Source organism: Momordica charantia (assembly GCF_013281855.1).
Source record: "Momordica charantia cultivar OHB3-1 chromosome 8 unlocalized genomic scaffold, Mcharantia_2.0 BLBB01000008.1, whole genome shotgun sequence".
NCBI classification, from domain to species: domain Eukaryota; kingdom Viridiplantae; phylum Streptophyta; class Magnoliopsida; order Cucurbitales; family Cucurbitaceae; genus Momordica; species Momordica charantia.
The window spans coordinates 34,348,127-34,366,010 of NW_028275166.1; the positions used below are offsets into that span (position 1 = coordinate 34,348,127).

Consider the following 17,884-nt stretch of genomic DNA (forward strand, 5'->3'; position numbering starts at 1 on the left):
TAATTTACATTATTACCCTTCTTTTTTTATTCTTTTTAATTTCATTATTTTTAGCACTGTTAAATTATGGATAAATTACCATACACGCACTATAAATGGTAACAAAATGACTTCTAATTCATTTATTAAATAGTATCATCTCTAATATTTGTGACAAAATGACTTCTAATTTAAAATAATAAAATCAAAAAGGGAAAAAAGGTGGCATCATATTAGAGGATTTTTTTAATATTACTAAAATTAAAACAAAATTTTTAAAATATTCTAAAATCCAAATTATTTCGCTTTTGAAAATCTCCCCTATATTTTGCCTCACTCTCTCTTTTGACTGCAACAATGACAGAAAATTGAAACTCTTATCTTCATCTCATCAGCTGTTTTATTTTAAAAATATTCTAAAACTTAAATTATTTTCAAAAGTAATGCATCTAAAATATCCCGTACCCCATCCTTTCTTCGACAACAATGACAAAAAATACAAAATATTTATCTTCTCATCCATTGCAAGATAATAAACTCACTAAGAGTTTCAAATTCCTTTCTCTGATTGATCTATCACTTTGATTCTCAAATTATAGGTACAAAAATTAACTTCATCCTTTTTTATTGTAATTTTGATCTTGTTTTGTTTTCCTCAAATTGAAATTGAATTATGGATTCAAAATAATATGATCAGATACATTAAAAACTGGTCTAGAATTAAAGCAACAACCAACTTAAAATGCATTGCTAAATCTATGATCTATAAAGCAACAATAAAGGCAATTTTATCATAGCACCCCTTTCATTACTTCTTTCATGAACAGAGAACCACGTTTGCATCACACTTTCGAGTAGAAAGTTTCTAAACCTCATTTTAAGAAATACAATTGATATCATAATCAACTGGAGAAGAGTTGAGAGGTAGCAACTCCTCTCCCGAAAGAGAGCAAAAATTTGCTAAAGACTTAAAAAGTTGAGAATATCATGTGAAGGAAATTTGAGTTCTGTAATCTAGGGAGTAGATTTTTTTTTTTTTTTAACTTTGAAATCATAATAATTATAGCCGCTTTTGAGAGATGGCATCTTCTCCAAAGTTTGATAAAATAAAGGTGCATTCGCATCTAATAAGTTGTAGTTGAATAAATTATTTGAAATATGTGAAACGAAAGACCAAAAAAGGAAGGAAGAATAAGCCAAAATGCAGGCTCTATCTTGCCAATAGACATGTGGAGAAACTTTAAAAGCATAATTAATTTTTAATAATATATATTCTTTGAAAAAAAAGCTTCATTTTGGAGAGCAAAGGGGCAATTTGGACCTAAGGAGAACAAAAAGTGTGGTAAAAAAGGAACCAGAAAAAGGAACCGTGTAGGAAGGTAACATCGAGAAGTGGGGCCCATCTCAGAAGCTTTTCGCTATCATCCGACGTGGCACTTGACTTTATAAAACCACGTGGGTTTTCTTCTACTCTGTTGTCGGCTTCTAAGTTCTAAGTGCCGCCTTCACTACAAGAAAAGAAATGCAGATTCGTCGCCGGTAAATGCATCGCTTATGCTTATCCCCTCGCAGCTGGGTGGGTCGAATCAGCGTGGGGTCACAAACCAAGAGTTGTCAAAAACTCTCTTTCCTTGCCCCTGCCCTCTATATATATATTTTTAAATATCTACGAGTGTTTAATTTATATCAATTTATTCACATCTTAATTTTTTAGATCAAATAATAATTCGACCTTATAATATTTGACTGTAGAAAAATCACAAAATGTTCATATCTTTATGAATAAATACTCAAAGCAAACTCAAAAGAATGTAGAAAATAAGACCAAATCTCACTTGGATTAAATAAGGAGAAGATTGTAGATACATAAGTATGAGACGATATCTCTATTGGTCTAAAATCTCTTAGGTAAAATCAAAAGCAAAACTAGGTTCGATAGTATTTTGTTAGAGTGAAGGATTGTTGAAAATGCGACCAAAGTCTCACGCTAGATAAAGAAAAGATCATGAGCATATAAAGATAAGATAATATCTCTATTTGTACGAAGACTTTTGTGTACAAACAAAAACCATAAGAATTATGTCGAAATCAAAAAATATTATACTATTGTAAAATGCCGAAGGTCCATTGTCTCTAATAAATAAGGAAGGTTGACTTTATGTTTATGAGATAAATAAAAACGATTTAGTTTACCTCCTTCATCTTTTAAACTTAAATTTTTTGTATATATACAGAGTTAAAAATATAAAATTGCGCTACTCAATAAATATTATGTGGCCACCTTAGTCCTAATGTTAAAAATGAAATTGAAATGTACTCAAAAATAAATAAATAAATAAAAATTAATTTGAAATTACTTCTACAAGTATTATTTTATCTTAAAAAAATATTAATCGAGTATTTACTCCTAAGTTATGAGGACTTAAAAGTGACACTAACTTTTTTTTTTAATTTTACTTTTAGAAAAAGTCTAAAGGTATTTTATGAGTACCATTTTAAATTTTAATCCCTAAGGTTTCAAAAAATATTTTTATTCAATTCTTAAGTTTTGAAATCTTGAAATGTAAAGAAACAAAGAGGACCTAACAAATATGCTATAAATTATTTCTTCCACATCACATAAAAAGAAAAGAAATATAAAATTGGTAAATCAATATCACATAAATTTAAAATAGTATAAAATTAATTATAAAGACCACATGTCAGCTTTCTAATACTATAGCTAATAAAAAAGATTTAACAATATAAACTATTTTAAAAGCCTCAAAGCTTATATAGTGAGATTTTGGGATTTAAAAACAGAAGGAAAATTTTATAATATCTTAAAAAAAGAAAAAGAAAAGGACCACTTGGGGTTGGGGTTGGGGTTAAAGTTGCCCCCACAAATTCCAAAGGGATGGAGGAAATTCTCTCCCACCTCAAGCTGCAAGGGGTTGATGATATGACTGCTAGTCAAATTTTTTCTTTTCTTTTTTTTTTTGTAAATTTAGTCAAATCTATTCACCCACATTTCTAACAACCATCCACCATCAACATCAAGCAGTCCCTCAATGTTTGTTGGGCCCACACTGATTATGTGAAGAGATACCACTTTAAATCACCATATCATATGATGGGACTTTGTACAGATCATAAATGATTTCTCCAAATGTGATGCTATCCAATTTAATTATTTAACGCATTCATATTTCAACTAAAATAAGAATATTTTGTTTTATTAAACTCAAAATCTTTAAATTTAAGAAATCCCCTTATTTGTAAGGGTAGGATGAAATTTTCCCTGGACCTAAGCAGAGACAGAGATGAAAGTGTTCTCCACTTCTGCTATTTATTTATTATTATATAAACATAAACATTTGTATGTAAAATTTACAAGATATTATTGTGATGTTTACCTTTTTAATTGTGAAATTTAAATTTTAAAATATTGCTTTTTTAATAAACTATGTGACATTCTTAAGAAATTTAAGATGGTTCCTTTTAAATGGAAATTCCAATGAAATTTTGACAATTTGGATGACCACAAAGCATTTAACATTTAATTGATAATCTATTTAAAAAATAATAATAATAAACGATTGAACTAAAAATAAATTAAAAAGAATAAAAAAAAAGAATAATTCTCTATGAAGAACCCTATCCCTACAAGTTCCCCATAAGAAATCCTTGCTCCAATTTTCACAAAACTTCGTAGAAGATGGGGAATGAAATACGGAGCCAGTTTTTCTTATACTCTACCTCCTTTAATTTTTAGATTGAAAATATTGTAGTAATATAAAAAAATATATAGAAGGTAATTTTGTCTCCCATATAAATTTTGTAATTCCAATTTTTACTCTAATGTCATGTAAAATTATTATTAAATAAAAAAAATTTTAAGCTAACGAATTAGGAAATATTTTATCCTTGAAAATTATTCTTAACAATTTCATAAAATTCTAACCAAAAAAAAAAAAAAGGCTGTGGTTGAGCATTCTAGAAGAAGCCAAAAAGTCTTATATTTAAAATTCCAAACAAAAGGGTTTTGTCCTGTCTAAGCTTGGCGGCTAACGGATTAGGTTGGGAGTTTAATATGATTTTGCCTTTTTCTTCGATTTTATATTCCTCATTCTGTCGTCAATTATCAGCCTACATATCTTGAAAGGGAGTTCTCTCTCTCTCTCTCTCTCTCTCTCTCTCTCTCTCTCTCTCTCTCTCTCTCTCTCTCTCTTATATTAAAAAAAACGTGCAGAAACATATTTTATTATTATTTATATTTACGTTTTAAAATTGAAAGGAAATTAAAAATGTGGGGTACCTTCACAATAACAGCTGCTGAAAAGAGAAACAGAAGCACTGTGGTTCCCTATGGCTTCAGGTGGTAATATTTGTCGAGCAGTTTTTCAGAGTACTCTCCAAATGTTAGGGCACAATTTGAGGCTATTATCTGTGAGAAAAAGACAGAAAATTAGATTAAAAGTTGAAATCAAACTTGAACTCAAATATTATAAAACACATGAAGAAAAGTCAATTTAATGCTTTATTTAAAAAAAAATAGAACTTTGTGGTATTTAAAGATATAGTTTTTAAATTTGTGCAATATAGTATAATTTCTCAAACAGAAGATAGTGAAAGAAAATGCATAGATAGAAAGATACAAAGCAAAGAAGGTGTGGAGGGAGAGGTTAATGAGAGCATATAAGTAGGAGAAAGTGTGTACAAGAAAAAAATAATAAATCTCAACAATCAAAATATAAATGTGAGAATATATTTTAGAAGAAATGGAGATGAGAAAATTTATGTAAAAAAAAAATTCAAGTATTTATGCTTTTTTTAATATTTGAAAATTATTTATACCCAACCATAAATATTTTCCTATCATTTGAGGGTTTGATATGATCGGTCAAGTAACTTTAAACAATCTTTTGAATCCCAAAGGAACTGAAAATTTGTGACTTTAGAGTTTGAACAATATACCTCTTTATGAATATGAACCTCCTCGGGAAAATTGAGCTTCTGATCCCTGGAAAACAAAGAAAAGGGAGGATAAACAGAGCAAACCCGCAATATAGCTAATTCTCCTGTAATTTTTATAACTATCAGAGAAAATTAACAAATTTTAAGTTTTTAACATGGTTCGTTTCATCTTTGATTCTTGAGTAAGAAATCATACCAATCAGGTTGCATGAACAGTGCAAATGTGGATCGTTCAAGATTAAAAGCCTCCTCCCCTTGAGGTGCCTAACAGAATAGGAACAAAAAAAAAAAACCATCGAAATTTACATTTATTAGCAAAGGTGAATTTGAATTTTGCAAATTCTTTCATTTAAAATCATTTCTCGTTTGAAAGTTTTTGGAAGAAACGCTAATTAAGCGCTTTAATGTTTCTATAATTTTAAAAATCATATTTATCGAACTAAAGGCACTTTTAACCCTTTCAAAAATTATCTCAAACTCCCTCTGAATAGCTTAGATCATGAAGAAAAATTATGCCCCATGAGAAACGTTGATTGACAAACAAAGCAGAAAGAACCAAAACGAGTAAATACAAGAACAATAATCTACCTTGCAAAAGTTGAACAAAAATAATTACTATATTGAGAAAAAATAAACAAGTATTTTATGATGCAAAAGCTCATCCAACTATAGAATAAATGGCTAGGTAGAGATTAGAGAATACCCGAACACAATGTGGTGTTGCACACAGATAACCTCTGGACAGAATCTCAGTAGTTTCACCAATTTGATATGCTATTTCATCCTCTCCATAAGAAACCTACAAACAATAATGTGAAAACATTATGAAATGATTAAAAGAAAATGACAGATGGTATACCACAATTTTTAGTTTTGTTCTATATAATTTTCATGTCTTAGTCTGTTATGTAAATACCTCTATACTCTTCCTTATAGTTCACAACTTATATAAAAAAACCCATAACAAGTAACTTAATGCAAGGAAAATAAGTATTTTAGACTCCTAAATACTTGCACTAAAATGCCCCTCCAATGCCAAGGCAGTTGAAATTTAGGTCAAAGGAAAGTATGCATTTAATTTGACTGATGAATGTGAGTGAAAATGCCTATTCATATTGATAATGACATGCCAGCAAAGACAGAACGATATTTTACTTTAACAATTTCATCAGCTCTTGTCCTAATGTAAAGGCCAGCAGCACTATCAGGGCAAGGTATCTCCACACCGTCTCTTGTAAACATTGCACAGGTCAGGCCTGCAAATAGAATTGAAGAAAAATTAAGGTATAGATAAAAATAGTAACACAATGGTAAAAGACCGAACTGCCACTGCCTCTCTCTTCTCTCCCAATATGTGGTTTTACAACTTATTGAGGATTTCTTCCAAGATGTTTTTGATAAGACATACATATAATGTATAACATACTAAAAAGATAAGCAACTAAAACCAACTACCTGTTAGTGAACCATGATCTGTATGCCATCCACACCAAGAAGACAGATTATTCCTATCTTCAGCACAAGTGCTGCAAGTCATACTTCAAAAGGTAAGTTATAAGGTAAGGAATTTCCAAGCAAAATTATTTTATCCAGAACCCATTTTTACCACTATGTTCCTATATTTGTATGCAGTGGGTTGGGGTTCTTCAAATACCACCAATGTATAAAACTAGTCAGTTAGCAAGCAAATTTTAGATTTACATCTTCACAGATATTGATAGCTTGGAGAACAGCCGACATAATTAGTAACGGGTAGTTTGTAACATGAAAATAACATTGATGGTATATAACCTCTGCTGTGCTGGAAAATAGTAAAGCAAACGCCCTTTATGACACCGGGAGTTAAGAAGCGTCTTTTCAAGGGCTTCATCCTCATGCAGTTTCATCATTTTAGAAGCTGCCCAACAACACATCAGAGATGGAAAGTGTAACTGCAAAGATCATACTAAGTACAGATAGCAATCTTTTGCAGCGATTTTAATAACGTTTGTGCAAGGTGGTACAAACCGAAGGCCTCGAGCTACACGGCTAGGATCAAGTTAAAAATAACTCTTTAGATGAAACCTTATACTCCAAGATTTCTTTTTATTTAAGGCGTTGATATTTTACTACAAAAGAAGTAACATATAAACATAATGGAGCATATCTTTCTCAAACAAAATACAGGGAATGAAACTACTTCCATCTGGATTACCCATCCAGTTAATCATGAAGAAGCCTCTTAAAATTTAAGGAACTATGCAATTGGCTGTTATGGGGAAAAATTATGCTTCAGAAAACAACTGCATTCAATTGAATAGTTCCTTTGTTCGAGAATCTAAATTTTCAAAGAGAGAATGTACCATATTGGTCGCAATGATAGGCCAACATCAAACCAACATCAAGAATCAGCTTTCCAAGAGCTTTGAAGGCTACAAATAAATTGTCAATCCTCAGTGATTAATAAAATTCAATACATCTCAACACAACAATTGAACAATAATTAAAATTTAATGAGCTTTGCTGGTATGTTCCGATTGAATCCCGGTCATGGATTTCAAATTTAAACATGCCTTTTTCAATTGAAATGTACTTAAAAACAAGTGGATAAAGCAACAATTTCCAGAAGTATTCACACTGCATAAAACAACAGCATATCCTAAAATCAACTTTTATCACCTAATATATGGCTATAACAACTGAAACATCATGTGTTATATTAGTATAGACACGAGTGTACACAAAATCAGAAATCAAATAGATGATAATCTGTACTCAAATTGTACAAAATCATATAAAGACCACGGAATTTTCTTATAATAAATCCAGAATAATAGCATAGAGGCAAGGTCAAGCAACCAATTAAATGTGTCCATGTTACACAACAAATAAGTCTCGATTTTAAAGCAAATAAATTCATATAATTTATTTAGTACATACCTAATTCAAGTTCTGGAAGTTCTCTAGAAGGCCAAATATTTGAACCACAATATGATGGATACCTGAAGAAGTAGATGGTGAATGATAATATACTAATATTTATAAAATCAAATCTGTATCTAGATGATTCAGTTTTGCCCAGAAAAAATGAAAAAAGAGTAGTAAAATCTGTGGAGATATTAGCCATTACAAGGTCATCAATATAATATACAAATATTTTCGTTTACCACTACCACTTTTGAGCTAAATGTCAACAAAGACAGTAAATAGGATTCAAATTTGGCAATGAAGAAATAGAGATTAAATCAAGGCAAGAAAATGATGTACAAAAATGGGCTTAACTATAAAAGCTACTTTTACCTTTTAATTAAAGATGCATCTGTTGTTGGACTATCCAATGTTGGATTAGCATAGAATGAGCCTTTCAACAAATCTGCACAATTGAAACACGAATTACAGATAAATTTTACACAGGGTCAGCTCAATCTAGTTGTAAAATTAAGCTGTACGAAAGTGAAGGTTCATATTCTCAAATATAATACACATAAACTACCAGTATACCATCAATCATATAATACAATCTCGGCAATGTTCTTCTCCCCTAGTTACCAACACCTCTAGTGCAAATTTAAGATGCAATGTGGACAAAACGGGATAAACAATGTAGCTATGATATTAAAAGCTTTCCAGAACCATAATTACTGCTTGTCGCTGGCTTAGACAGTGTATAGAGACAGATAAAAGTTATATACCAGGCTTCCCAGATTCAAGTTTCTCTTTCCCATGACTCCATCCAAAATTATACCTTGACAAAAATGAAGAGAAATAGAAGGTCACGGCAGATTAAAATAAATTGTGACAATACATCATCAAAAGTTTCTTTGACACAATATCTCCTATGTATAAATGTTCACCGGGTTAAAAGAAATTCATAGAGCCTTAATACTATGGGTTGTGGATTCTTGAGCAGTAAATACATAATAATGCATTGCCACCAGAAATATGACATATGTTGGACTCTAAACAATTCTAAACACTCGATTAGGGATTCACTAAATTTACTAAAATTTACAATGAAGGATTTGGTAGGATGGGCAAATTTTCTAATAATCATACCCATCATTAAGTGGATTAAACTTCAAAGCATATCAAAGTGATTGATAATAAACAAATTGAATTTTTTTAGAGATGAGTTGCTTCAAAAGCATCATAAGAACTACCTACTATGAGGGTCTTCGAGCTCCTTCTTCGTCTCTTCTGGTAGCCTCGCTAATCTAAAATTTCACAAGAGGATGCATAAACTATTAGCTAAATTACAATAAATTGTAAAGCGATCAAGGATAGCTTGCAGTTCCAGTTACCAACTTATACCTCGATGAAAGACGTAGAAGATCATGCCGCAACGATGGAAATCCAGGGACCTACAATTTTATACCCATCATAAGACAAAACTCCGAAAGTTATTCATTACGTTAGAAGAATAAATCGTATGATCAATTACTTCTTGAAAACATATATTTCCAAAGGAAAATAGCAAAAGATTCCAGTTAACTTGGGAGAATAGAGGGGTAAACACAATGATAAATAAAATTATAGGGAAAGTAAAATTACATAATATAGTATCAGAAAGAAGAATAAAAAGATCAAGGACAATAAAATAAATAGAAACAGACAATAGATGACTGCGTACGAGTAACATACATCAGTAACCGATAGAATTCCGAGCCCCTTGGGTCCAAACCCTTCTTCAATCTTCGTCGACAAGTCAACACTCCTGTCCTGTGTTCATAAAATTCCACCAAAAACAGAAAACATTTGAATATTACTTGTTACGAATTTGTATAGGATCGCCATAACAAACAAACCACTCATCTAGAATCCTACATCTAATTAAACCACGTTTATGCCAATAAAATAGCAATAAGAACTGAAAATGATGCGTGAAAGTGAACTTCAATGACACTGTCTAATTTTCTCGATTAGCAAACGGTGCCTGAGATTGACTTACTTGGAGCTCCGAGTACGATATTGTGACGGTTCTGATCGCCGGAAAAGGGGACTGAAACGGGGAAGACATTTTTTTGTGGAGGAAATCCGGCGGGAAAAAGGATAATTGATGAACGACGGAGAAGGAAGAAGAAGCGGGAGGAAATGAAATTTGGCAGGTCGTCGCCTTTTATAGGAAAACGGAGCCTACGAGGTGGGAATTTGTGCGCGTGATCAGCCAATTTAAAATTTTAAAATTATACGGGACAAATGAAATGGATATATGTTTCAAAAAAAAAAAAGAATGGAATGAAACGCAAATTCAACTTATTGAATGTGGATAGAAATATCAACAAAAATATATTTATAAAAATTATTAAAATTAATAAGTATTTTACCTAAATGTTTAGTTATTAATATTTTGTTGATATTTTGAGTTAAAATTATTAAAATTGATTAAAATTTAATAACTTAGAATAATGTAAATAGAAATTGAAGTTTTTCCATTACACAAATTGAGTAGTCTATTTATTTTTACAAGTTCGAGAGGTCAATAAATTTGATATTAAAAAATCGTAGTTTTTAATATGGATTGCTTCTACTACGTTGGCTATTGGGTTATTTATTCATCTACCATTGCAGTTTTTTATTTTTTATTTTTTACTTGTTTTCTAAACGTAAAATATGTTGTCAATGCTCTTTTAAAAAAAAATACTTAATTTAAATCGTTTTACAACATATTTCTAGATTTATTGACTAAGCAAAATTGCCCATATCTTACTTTTCGAAGTTGTAAACTTTTATTTTACTCTATGTATCGAGGACAACACTAACAACATTAAACTAAAAAGGAAAATTTAGGATAAATTGGAAAAATGTCTCTCACACTCTAACTCGCGTGCAAATCTCAAGCCAGCCTATAACGTCACCAAAATTGATACCCGAATACTGAGGTTTGATCACCACAATTATCTCCCTTTTTTAATCATCATTAATAGTGTATATACTAAGGAAACCATAGTCCCATCTACATTTTATTTCCACGCCTATAACTTTATTCCAAAAAGAAAAAGAAGTTTTTAAAAGGGGGCCCAGAAAAAGGTAAAAATATTCAAAGAGAAGTCGTGGGAACTTATTCGCACGTTCAAATATTTATCAAATTCTACAAATTCTCCAATAATTTTCGTGGACAGTTAAGTACACAAGTAATAAAGAACCTGCACGGTTTTTTGCTGCTCCCTGCAATTCCATAAACATCTTCTTCTTCATCTTCATCTACGGTTCTTGCCAAAGTTCTGGCAGTTATTGATTGAAACTGGTTTTTCTTTTATGTAATTCACACTTCCAATTCAGCCACTGGACTTAGTGGTTCGTAGAGGGAGTCTACTTCTCTGTCATCAACATCCTCCAAGTTTGAAGGATTCCACTTCGGATTCTGCCAGATCGAAAGATCAAATAGATTATAAATGCAAATTTAAGTTCTAAAAATACGAGATTATTCGCTATTGATCAATAATCTTTAATGACAGAGCCTAGAGTGGGAAGATTTGGACTCCGGGAGGGAGCACTTGAACTTCTAATTATTAGAAACGTTAGAGGTTGTTTCTAAACTGTTTTTTCAAAGATTTATTTTTGTTTCTTAGAGAAAAAATTTGGTGAAAATTTGTAATGATAATTGTTCAGTGAAATTAAAGTATGATAATTCTCAGTTGTGTTCTAATAGGTATCTTTTAACTCTAAACAGTTTATAATATCTCTGAACTTTGTTGTTGTGTTTAATAGATCAACTTTAATCGGTATCTAATAGGTCCTTAAAACCCCAATTCTATAGACACAAAATTGAAAAGTCGGGACTTGTTAGACAATGTTAAGTTCAACCTCGTAGATTTATTAGACCTTTTAAAGTGTAGGGTTTTATTAGACATTTTTAAAGTTTGAGAGGAGATTGAAGAGAGCCTAACCTGATCCTTGTCCACCAAAACTGCTCGAACTCCCTCTGCAAAATCATGGCGCAGGGAAGACCTCAAGGCAATGCGATACTCGGTTCTCATAACACCATTAAGCTGCAAACCGTCCAGATAGAAAGGAAGTGCATTACTATGGAAACTCTGTCGAGGTATTCGAGCAATTTTCACGAAAGAATACAAAAGCGTGCGAACTAAAAATCTTCCAGCTCACCGTGGATAGTTCGTCGTTACTCTTTCCATGTGCTGCAGCAACTTTGGAGAAATACTTTTGTGTCAATGCTAGTGAAAATGGAGCGCCTTTTCCAATTCCTTGAAGAGACTCTTTAGCCCACTCCACCACTGCATGTAGAAAATATGGCCTATTAGTGAGCATTCCTCAGTTTGCCTTAGATTGTGTGTGTGTGTGTTTCAAAAGGTTAGAATGAAAGTATTCCTCGTCCAGTTTCTAGTTTCTAAGGAGTATGCAATGATTTCTATAAATTTCATTATCATAATTAGAGTGAGTTTAGGATCACTTTTGGAAGGATAAAATTACTTTTTTAAAAGCCCTTTCAAATTTTCTACTATTTGGTTTGATAATCAAAATAGATTTTGAAAACTTTAAAAATACTACAAAACACATAGTGCTTGGACACTTAACTAGTACTTCTTCCAGAAAGTGCAATAAAAGAAGCGGTTTCACTTGCAAACAAGTTTTTAAGAAGCCACGTACCTGAAGAATTTGTATCAAGTTGGTGCTTCTTTAGTTCTTCAACCGTCTCCTTAACAGGCTTGTTGGCGCCAAAAGATGAAGTTATCTGAGGTAAGAGCGATTTCAATGATGGTGGAGACTCAGGGTCACTACCGTATTTTGCCAGGAGAGTTTTGATATCCTGATGAGGATCCTCGGAACTGCAAGAAAAGAAAACCTACTACTTCAATCAACAGTCACAGACCATTACTTCAGAAGACAGAATTTCTTCTACTTGAAAAACATTGATTAACAGAATGGAAAACCAAAAGTTAAAGAAGAACAGAAATTGCACAGTTAGAATATGAAGAGGCTAACATAATATGGCTATAATAATGAGAAAAATTCGATAGAGAGAAGTTTGGGAGTTTACAAGTTTGCGGTCAAGAGCCCCTCTTTCAGTGAACCTAAGTTCCCAGATGGAACGTAATGTGTTCCAAGACCAAGATATAGCGCATCAGATGGCGTCGAAATTCTTTTACCAGTGAGTCCAAGGTATGCACCTACCAAGTGATCGAGAATTAAAGATGCAGGAACGTTAAATTCTTCCTAATCTCAAGGAAGTTTTGCCTACACCAAAGCCAACTTTAGGAAACAACTTGCTTTTTAAAGCCTCGTTTAATAACTATTTCGTTTTTGGTTTTCTATTTTAAAAAGTAAGCTTGTAAACGTACTTTCACCTCTGTATTTTTTTGCTTTGCATATGCTTTATGAAAACTAAAAAAGCCGTTTTCAAAAACTTGATACTGACTTTGAAATTTGGCTGAGAGTTCAAAATGTGTTTTCAAGAAAGGTTAAAACATACTAAGAAATTGTGAGCAAAAAAAACATAATTTTCAAAAACTAAAAATCAAATTGTTATCAAATGGGTGGTTGGACCCGAGATTTTGAAGACAGGGTTATAGGGGGCGCTTTAGCCCATGATCTTTAGCATGAAGTGGCTTTTTATCACTGTGCTCAACCTTCAGTGACCAGAATAAGAAGAGAAAAAAAGGCTTAAGATAAAGAACGCATACCGACTGATCCTTCTCCTGGACCTTGTGCTGCTATGAATGAAAACCCAACATCTGGGAACAAACCAATTCCATTTTCTGGCATCGCAAGAAGGGTCCTCTGAATTACAACTGAATCATATCAGCATATAATAAGAAAAGACACGTGTCAGCATAACAGGGAAGATATCATATATATATACCTCTGTGATGATCCTGTAACGGCCATGACCCGATAGGCCTATACCGAAACCCATTGTTATGCCATCCATGAAGGACAAGTAGGGTTTCTTGTAACCATAAATTTTGCATATTAAAGAATACTCTGCTGTAAATACCTGACAGAGACAAAAATCATAGTAATTTCAAATGCATCAAAGTTGATTGCCACAAAATCAGAAAGAAAAAGAAAAAATTACATTTTATTCGAATGACAAATTTATAGTCATCATTTGCACTCAAAACAAATGATAAATTAAAGAGATTGTTTGCTTTCGATGCAGACTTCTAACTTGGAAAAGCATAAAACTATCCAAAAGTTGGAGGACATAAAATTGGCAACAAGGTTCACTCAGAAAGTAATATTTCTCCATCATATTATAGCTAGAAGCTGCCCCTCGTCATTTCAAATTTCAGCAAAAGCATTAACATGAAAGGCAAGAAAATGAAAACACATAAAACATGTAAATACTAGTGCGGAAATATAAGACTATCAAAATATGGCATGGAGTTTGGAGCAATCAATTTTTATTTTATTTTGTTACAATTGTGGGAGCCCGAGTAGCTATTATGCAGCTAAGCTAATCTCATAGTAAAACCGTCCTAATTCTTCAACATTTGGGATTAGCAATTAGCAAATGTTTGGTAATCAAAATATTATTTTACTAATAGTGAGCATAAGAGGGTGCCAAAGCACCTTATAGGCACAGCCGCACAGCCTAGCAAATTCGAGAGCGCTAGCTACACTCCTCACTCAATCCTCAACAAAATACACTACCTCTTGTGCATGTACTAACTAAATCTTAGGGGAGAAATTTTCCTTTTTTCCCCTCCTAGAATATACATTTACTATAACTGCAAGCTCAGACGATATCCTAGATAGGTGGATGCCATTGTCTTCCATTATTAACAAAATAATTTCAAAAAGCATGAAAGCACAAAGAAGACCTCAATCATATCTGGTAATTTGTTTTTGGTCGTGATCTGCTTCACATCACCACCTGTGAATAAACTAATACTTAAGTAATTAATAACCAATGCTTCAACTAACTAATCGTACAATGCAACACGAAAGTGAAACAGAGAAACCAAAGAACCACAGAGAGAAACCAAATGTCAATAGAGAATTCAGTAAATTACAAAGATGACCAGTACATAACTAAGAATCAAACTAGCAAAGAACTCTTTTAATACAAAACAAGAATCATACGAAAGAAAACAAATAAAATATAATAAATAATAATAAACCTTCTGCACAAGAGTAGTGTTTTTGTCCTTTTGAATTTCAGCAACAACCCCTTTAATATCCATTCCTGCATTGGTGATAAATGGCCACCCTCATAACCTTACCAATCACCCCAAAATGAAAAAAGAGACCCAAATGTGATAGAACTTAATCGGGCTACAATGTTTTAAAAACCCTTTTAGGCCTACACCGTCAGGCTCGCCTTCGGTGAGGCTTAATTTGTAGCCCCAAAGTTTGTGCCTTCTTTGAACACACAAAGCCTTTTGAAGACATTACACCTCGTGCGAAGGTTGGAAGAATAATATTGATTTGCTATCTATTCTTCAAAAATATGAAAGCTTGAGGTGATTTAATCCATTGCTACTTTGACCACCAAAGGTTAAAAAACATTTAAGATTAAAAATAAAATTAGAAAACTTATTCCAATATTTATCAAATAAAAAGTGACATTCGATGTAGGTAAACTTTTTCTTGTACTTCTATAAACACCATGCTAGGCAATACCTGATCATATGTTTTCATGGTTTTAATTTAAATCAAGGCGTAGGCCTCATACCGCCTAAAATCTTTAAGAAAAAAAGCTTTGGGGGCTGTTTTTAGCCTTTTAAAACATTGTTAGGCTTGATCCCTCGTGAATTTGAAAGACCTTTTTTATAATCTCTTACCTGCACAAAAGGCACGAGATGAGCTGCTCTCAACAAGGACGCATTTGACCTTTGGATCTTGCTCCCATTCGTCAAGATACCTTTTGTACTGTATGTCCATATCTGCATCATTGAGAAACTTTACAACAGAAAGCAAAGCATAAACATACCAAACCTATTGAACTGTATGTCCAAAATCAAACCAAACCAACACGATATCAGACTACTATCAGGAAACAAATTCCAAATCTTGAAGTTAATTCAAAAGCTACCCAATAAGGCATCAATTATCATCCCAAAGTTCGATGATTCCCACCAACAATTGTTGAATTCAAATAAAATAAAATAAGATCTCCATAAAACTCATGCTTATAAGTTTGGCATGATTTTCGAAATAGTGAATATAGCAGCCAATTAAAAAGTACTTATCAAAGTAAAATTATATTTATAATTCGTTACATGGTAAAAATGATTTTGAAATTTTTTTAAATACTTAAGTTTAGTAAAAAGGCTTAGCCCATTAGAAGAATCACTCAATCACTTAATTAATGTTATAGAAAAGTACTCCAATTAGAAGCACTACCTTCAAAATCATCCAAACTCAGTACTCAATAGTTAAATACAAATACTCCCAAAATCGACACAAACTCACTATTAATAGTTAATCCAACTATTCTCAAAATCACCCAATAGTTAATACAACCAGATACGTTGATTTATGTTCTGGAAACTTTTAAAAACATAACATACTAATTCCACAACAACTACAGAGTAAATCTTAACCTCAACTCGAATCGGCATAAATTATTAGAACGAATCGACATTGTGTCCCAAATTTCACACTAAAGGTAAACAAACTAGAGTCACACTGATATGTTACTCAACTTGATCGCTAAATTCACAAACATTCAGAGGCAATAGGATAAAATTATGAAAGAAATGAACCTAAGTTCATGGCATTGAGAGCTCGGGGGCGATCAAGAGTGATGACGGCTAGGCCATTCGGATGAACGCTGCCCTTAACAAACTCGTCTGCGCCAGCCATGGCCACAAAACTTCGGCCGGAGACGGGGAGCTGAGAGGAATTGATCTGGAAGAAGCTGAGTGAAGGAAGGGTCCGAGAGAGAGAAATCGTGGAGGAATTGATCAGGACCTGTGAAGCTCTGAATCCGAGCAAAGTCTGCATGTTTTTATTGCTCTTTTTACCCATTGGCGGGTGGGTGAGCGGACGAAAGAGACCAGTACAGGGGAGAACTGAGAAGGAGCAGGCCTTCTGGATGACCGTCAAAACGACGACGTTTTCTTCTTAAGATTGGAAATAGGATTGGTAGTGTGATCAAGATGAACGATTGGAAACTTGGAAGCAAACAAAATTAAATCAGAAAACTTTAGTGTCTTTTTTTTTTTTAAAGTCTTTATCTTTTTAGTTGAATAAAAAGTAATGAAATTAAATTATCACTAACTTGATGATATTTCTTTCAGCGTTAACCATTTCAAAATGGCACTTGTTTTTTTATATATAATTTTCACCTATACCTGTATATTAGATACTCATATTAATAGTACATCAAATATATATATATATATATATTTTGTTAAACGGGTCTAATTTTTATTGAGATAATTACAAGAATAATACAAAAGTAAAAATAAAATTTATATTTTTATATATTCACATTAAGTTTAAAATTTTACAAAAGTAGACGGTGAGAACTAGAACTCAACCTTATGACATTAAAAAAAAGTAATAATATTTTTATAAGTACAATACTCATTTTATGCAATTTAGTACAATTTTCCTTTTTTTTTGTTGAATAAAAAGTAATGAAATTAATTATCACTCACGTGATGATATTCTTTTAAATTTACTTAATTACATATCATTTAGTTGAAATTTAATAATTTTTATAAAATTATTTGAGTATAATTGAAAGTTTATGCTCTCTCAATTTGAGTTTTATAAAGTCCATTGAATAAGAGAATTTGTTATTTTACAATTAATGCAAACAAGTCTATAGAACATCAAAATAATCGAACTGGAACAAAATTATTGTCCGATATTTTAGAGCCTAATATTTTGGTTTATTCTTCTCCCACGAATCAACCCAATCATTTCCAACTAAAAAATAATATATCAAATCATATCAACCATGGTAAAAAGAAATTATTGGTACTACAAGTAGCTCATTGTACAGATATCTAAAAACGAGTTCATCGCAGAAAAATCCATGAATGTCAATATCTAA

General features: G+C 32.0%; 2 protein-coding genes across 8 annotated transcripts; both read right to left on the bottom strand.

Moving 5' to 3' along the window:
- Positions 1-1,207: 1,207 nt before the first annotated feature.
- On the bottom strand, positions 1,208-10,067 carry LOC111024250 (2-oxoglutarate (2OG) and Fe(II)-dependent oxygenase superfamily protein). 5 transcript variants are annotated; one of them, XM_022301903.2, is made up of 16 exons: positions 9,863-10,065; positions 9,556-9,633; positions 9,226-9,275; positions 9,075-9,128; positions 8,607-8,659; positions 8,215-8,287; positions 7,855-7,916; positions 7,278-7,346; positions 6,727-6,832; positions 6,391-6,461; positions 6,091-6,191; positions 5,639-5,734; positions 5,132-5,199; positions 4,936-4,981; positions 4,277-4,405; positions 1,208-1,487 (listed from the first exon to the last, which is right to left on the bottom strand). In XM_022301903.2, exons 1-15 carry the CDS (start codon positions 9,929-9,931, stop codon positions 4,325-4,327), a joined length of 1,077 nt encoding a protein of 358 aa, XP_022157595.1. In that variant the 5' UTR covers positions 9,932-10,065; the 3' UTR covers positions 1,208-1,487; positions 4,277-4,324. The 5 variants fall into 5 exon arrangements, with proteins under 5 accessions (XP_022157595.1, XP_022157597.1, XP_022157594.1 ...); XM_022301905.2 differs by having other exon boundaries at positions 1,208-1,623; XM_022301902.2 differs by lacking the exon at positions 1,208-1,487 and having other exon boundaries at positions 4,206-4,405; positions 9,863-10,064.
- An 881-nt stretch (positions 10,068-10,948) lies between these two features.
- LOC111024235 (3-hydroxyisobutyryl-CoA hydrolase-like protein 3, mitochondrial) lies at positions 10,949-16,919 on the bottom strand. Of its 3 annotated transcripts, XM_088128064.1 has the most exons (11): positions 16,584-16,919; positions 15,660-15,761; positions 14,969-15,061; positions 14,697-14,749; positions 13,733-13,867; positions 13,554-13,650; positions 12,911-13,040; positions 12,520-12,698; positions 12,019-12,146; positions 11,802-11,903; positions 10,949-11,275 (listed from the first exon to the last, which is right to left on the bottom strand). In XM_088128064.1, the coding sequence occupies exons 1-11, from the start codon at positions 16,846-16,848 to the stop codon at positions 11,177-11,179; spliced, it is 1,383 nt and encodes a 460-aa protein (XP_087984190.1). In that variant the 5' UTR covers positions 16,849-16,919; the 3' UTR covers positions 10,949-11,176. The 3 variants fall into 3 exon arrangements, with proteins under 3 accessions (XP_087984190.1, XP_022157576.1, XP_022157574.1); XM_022301884.2 differs by lacking the exon at positions 14,969-15,061 and having other exon boundaries at positions 16,584-16,918; XM_022301882.2 differs by lacking the exon at positions 14,697-14,749 and having other exon boundaries at positions 14,997-15,061; positions 16,584-16,915.
- Positions 16,920-17,884: the final 965 nt, after the last annotated feature.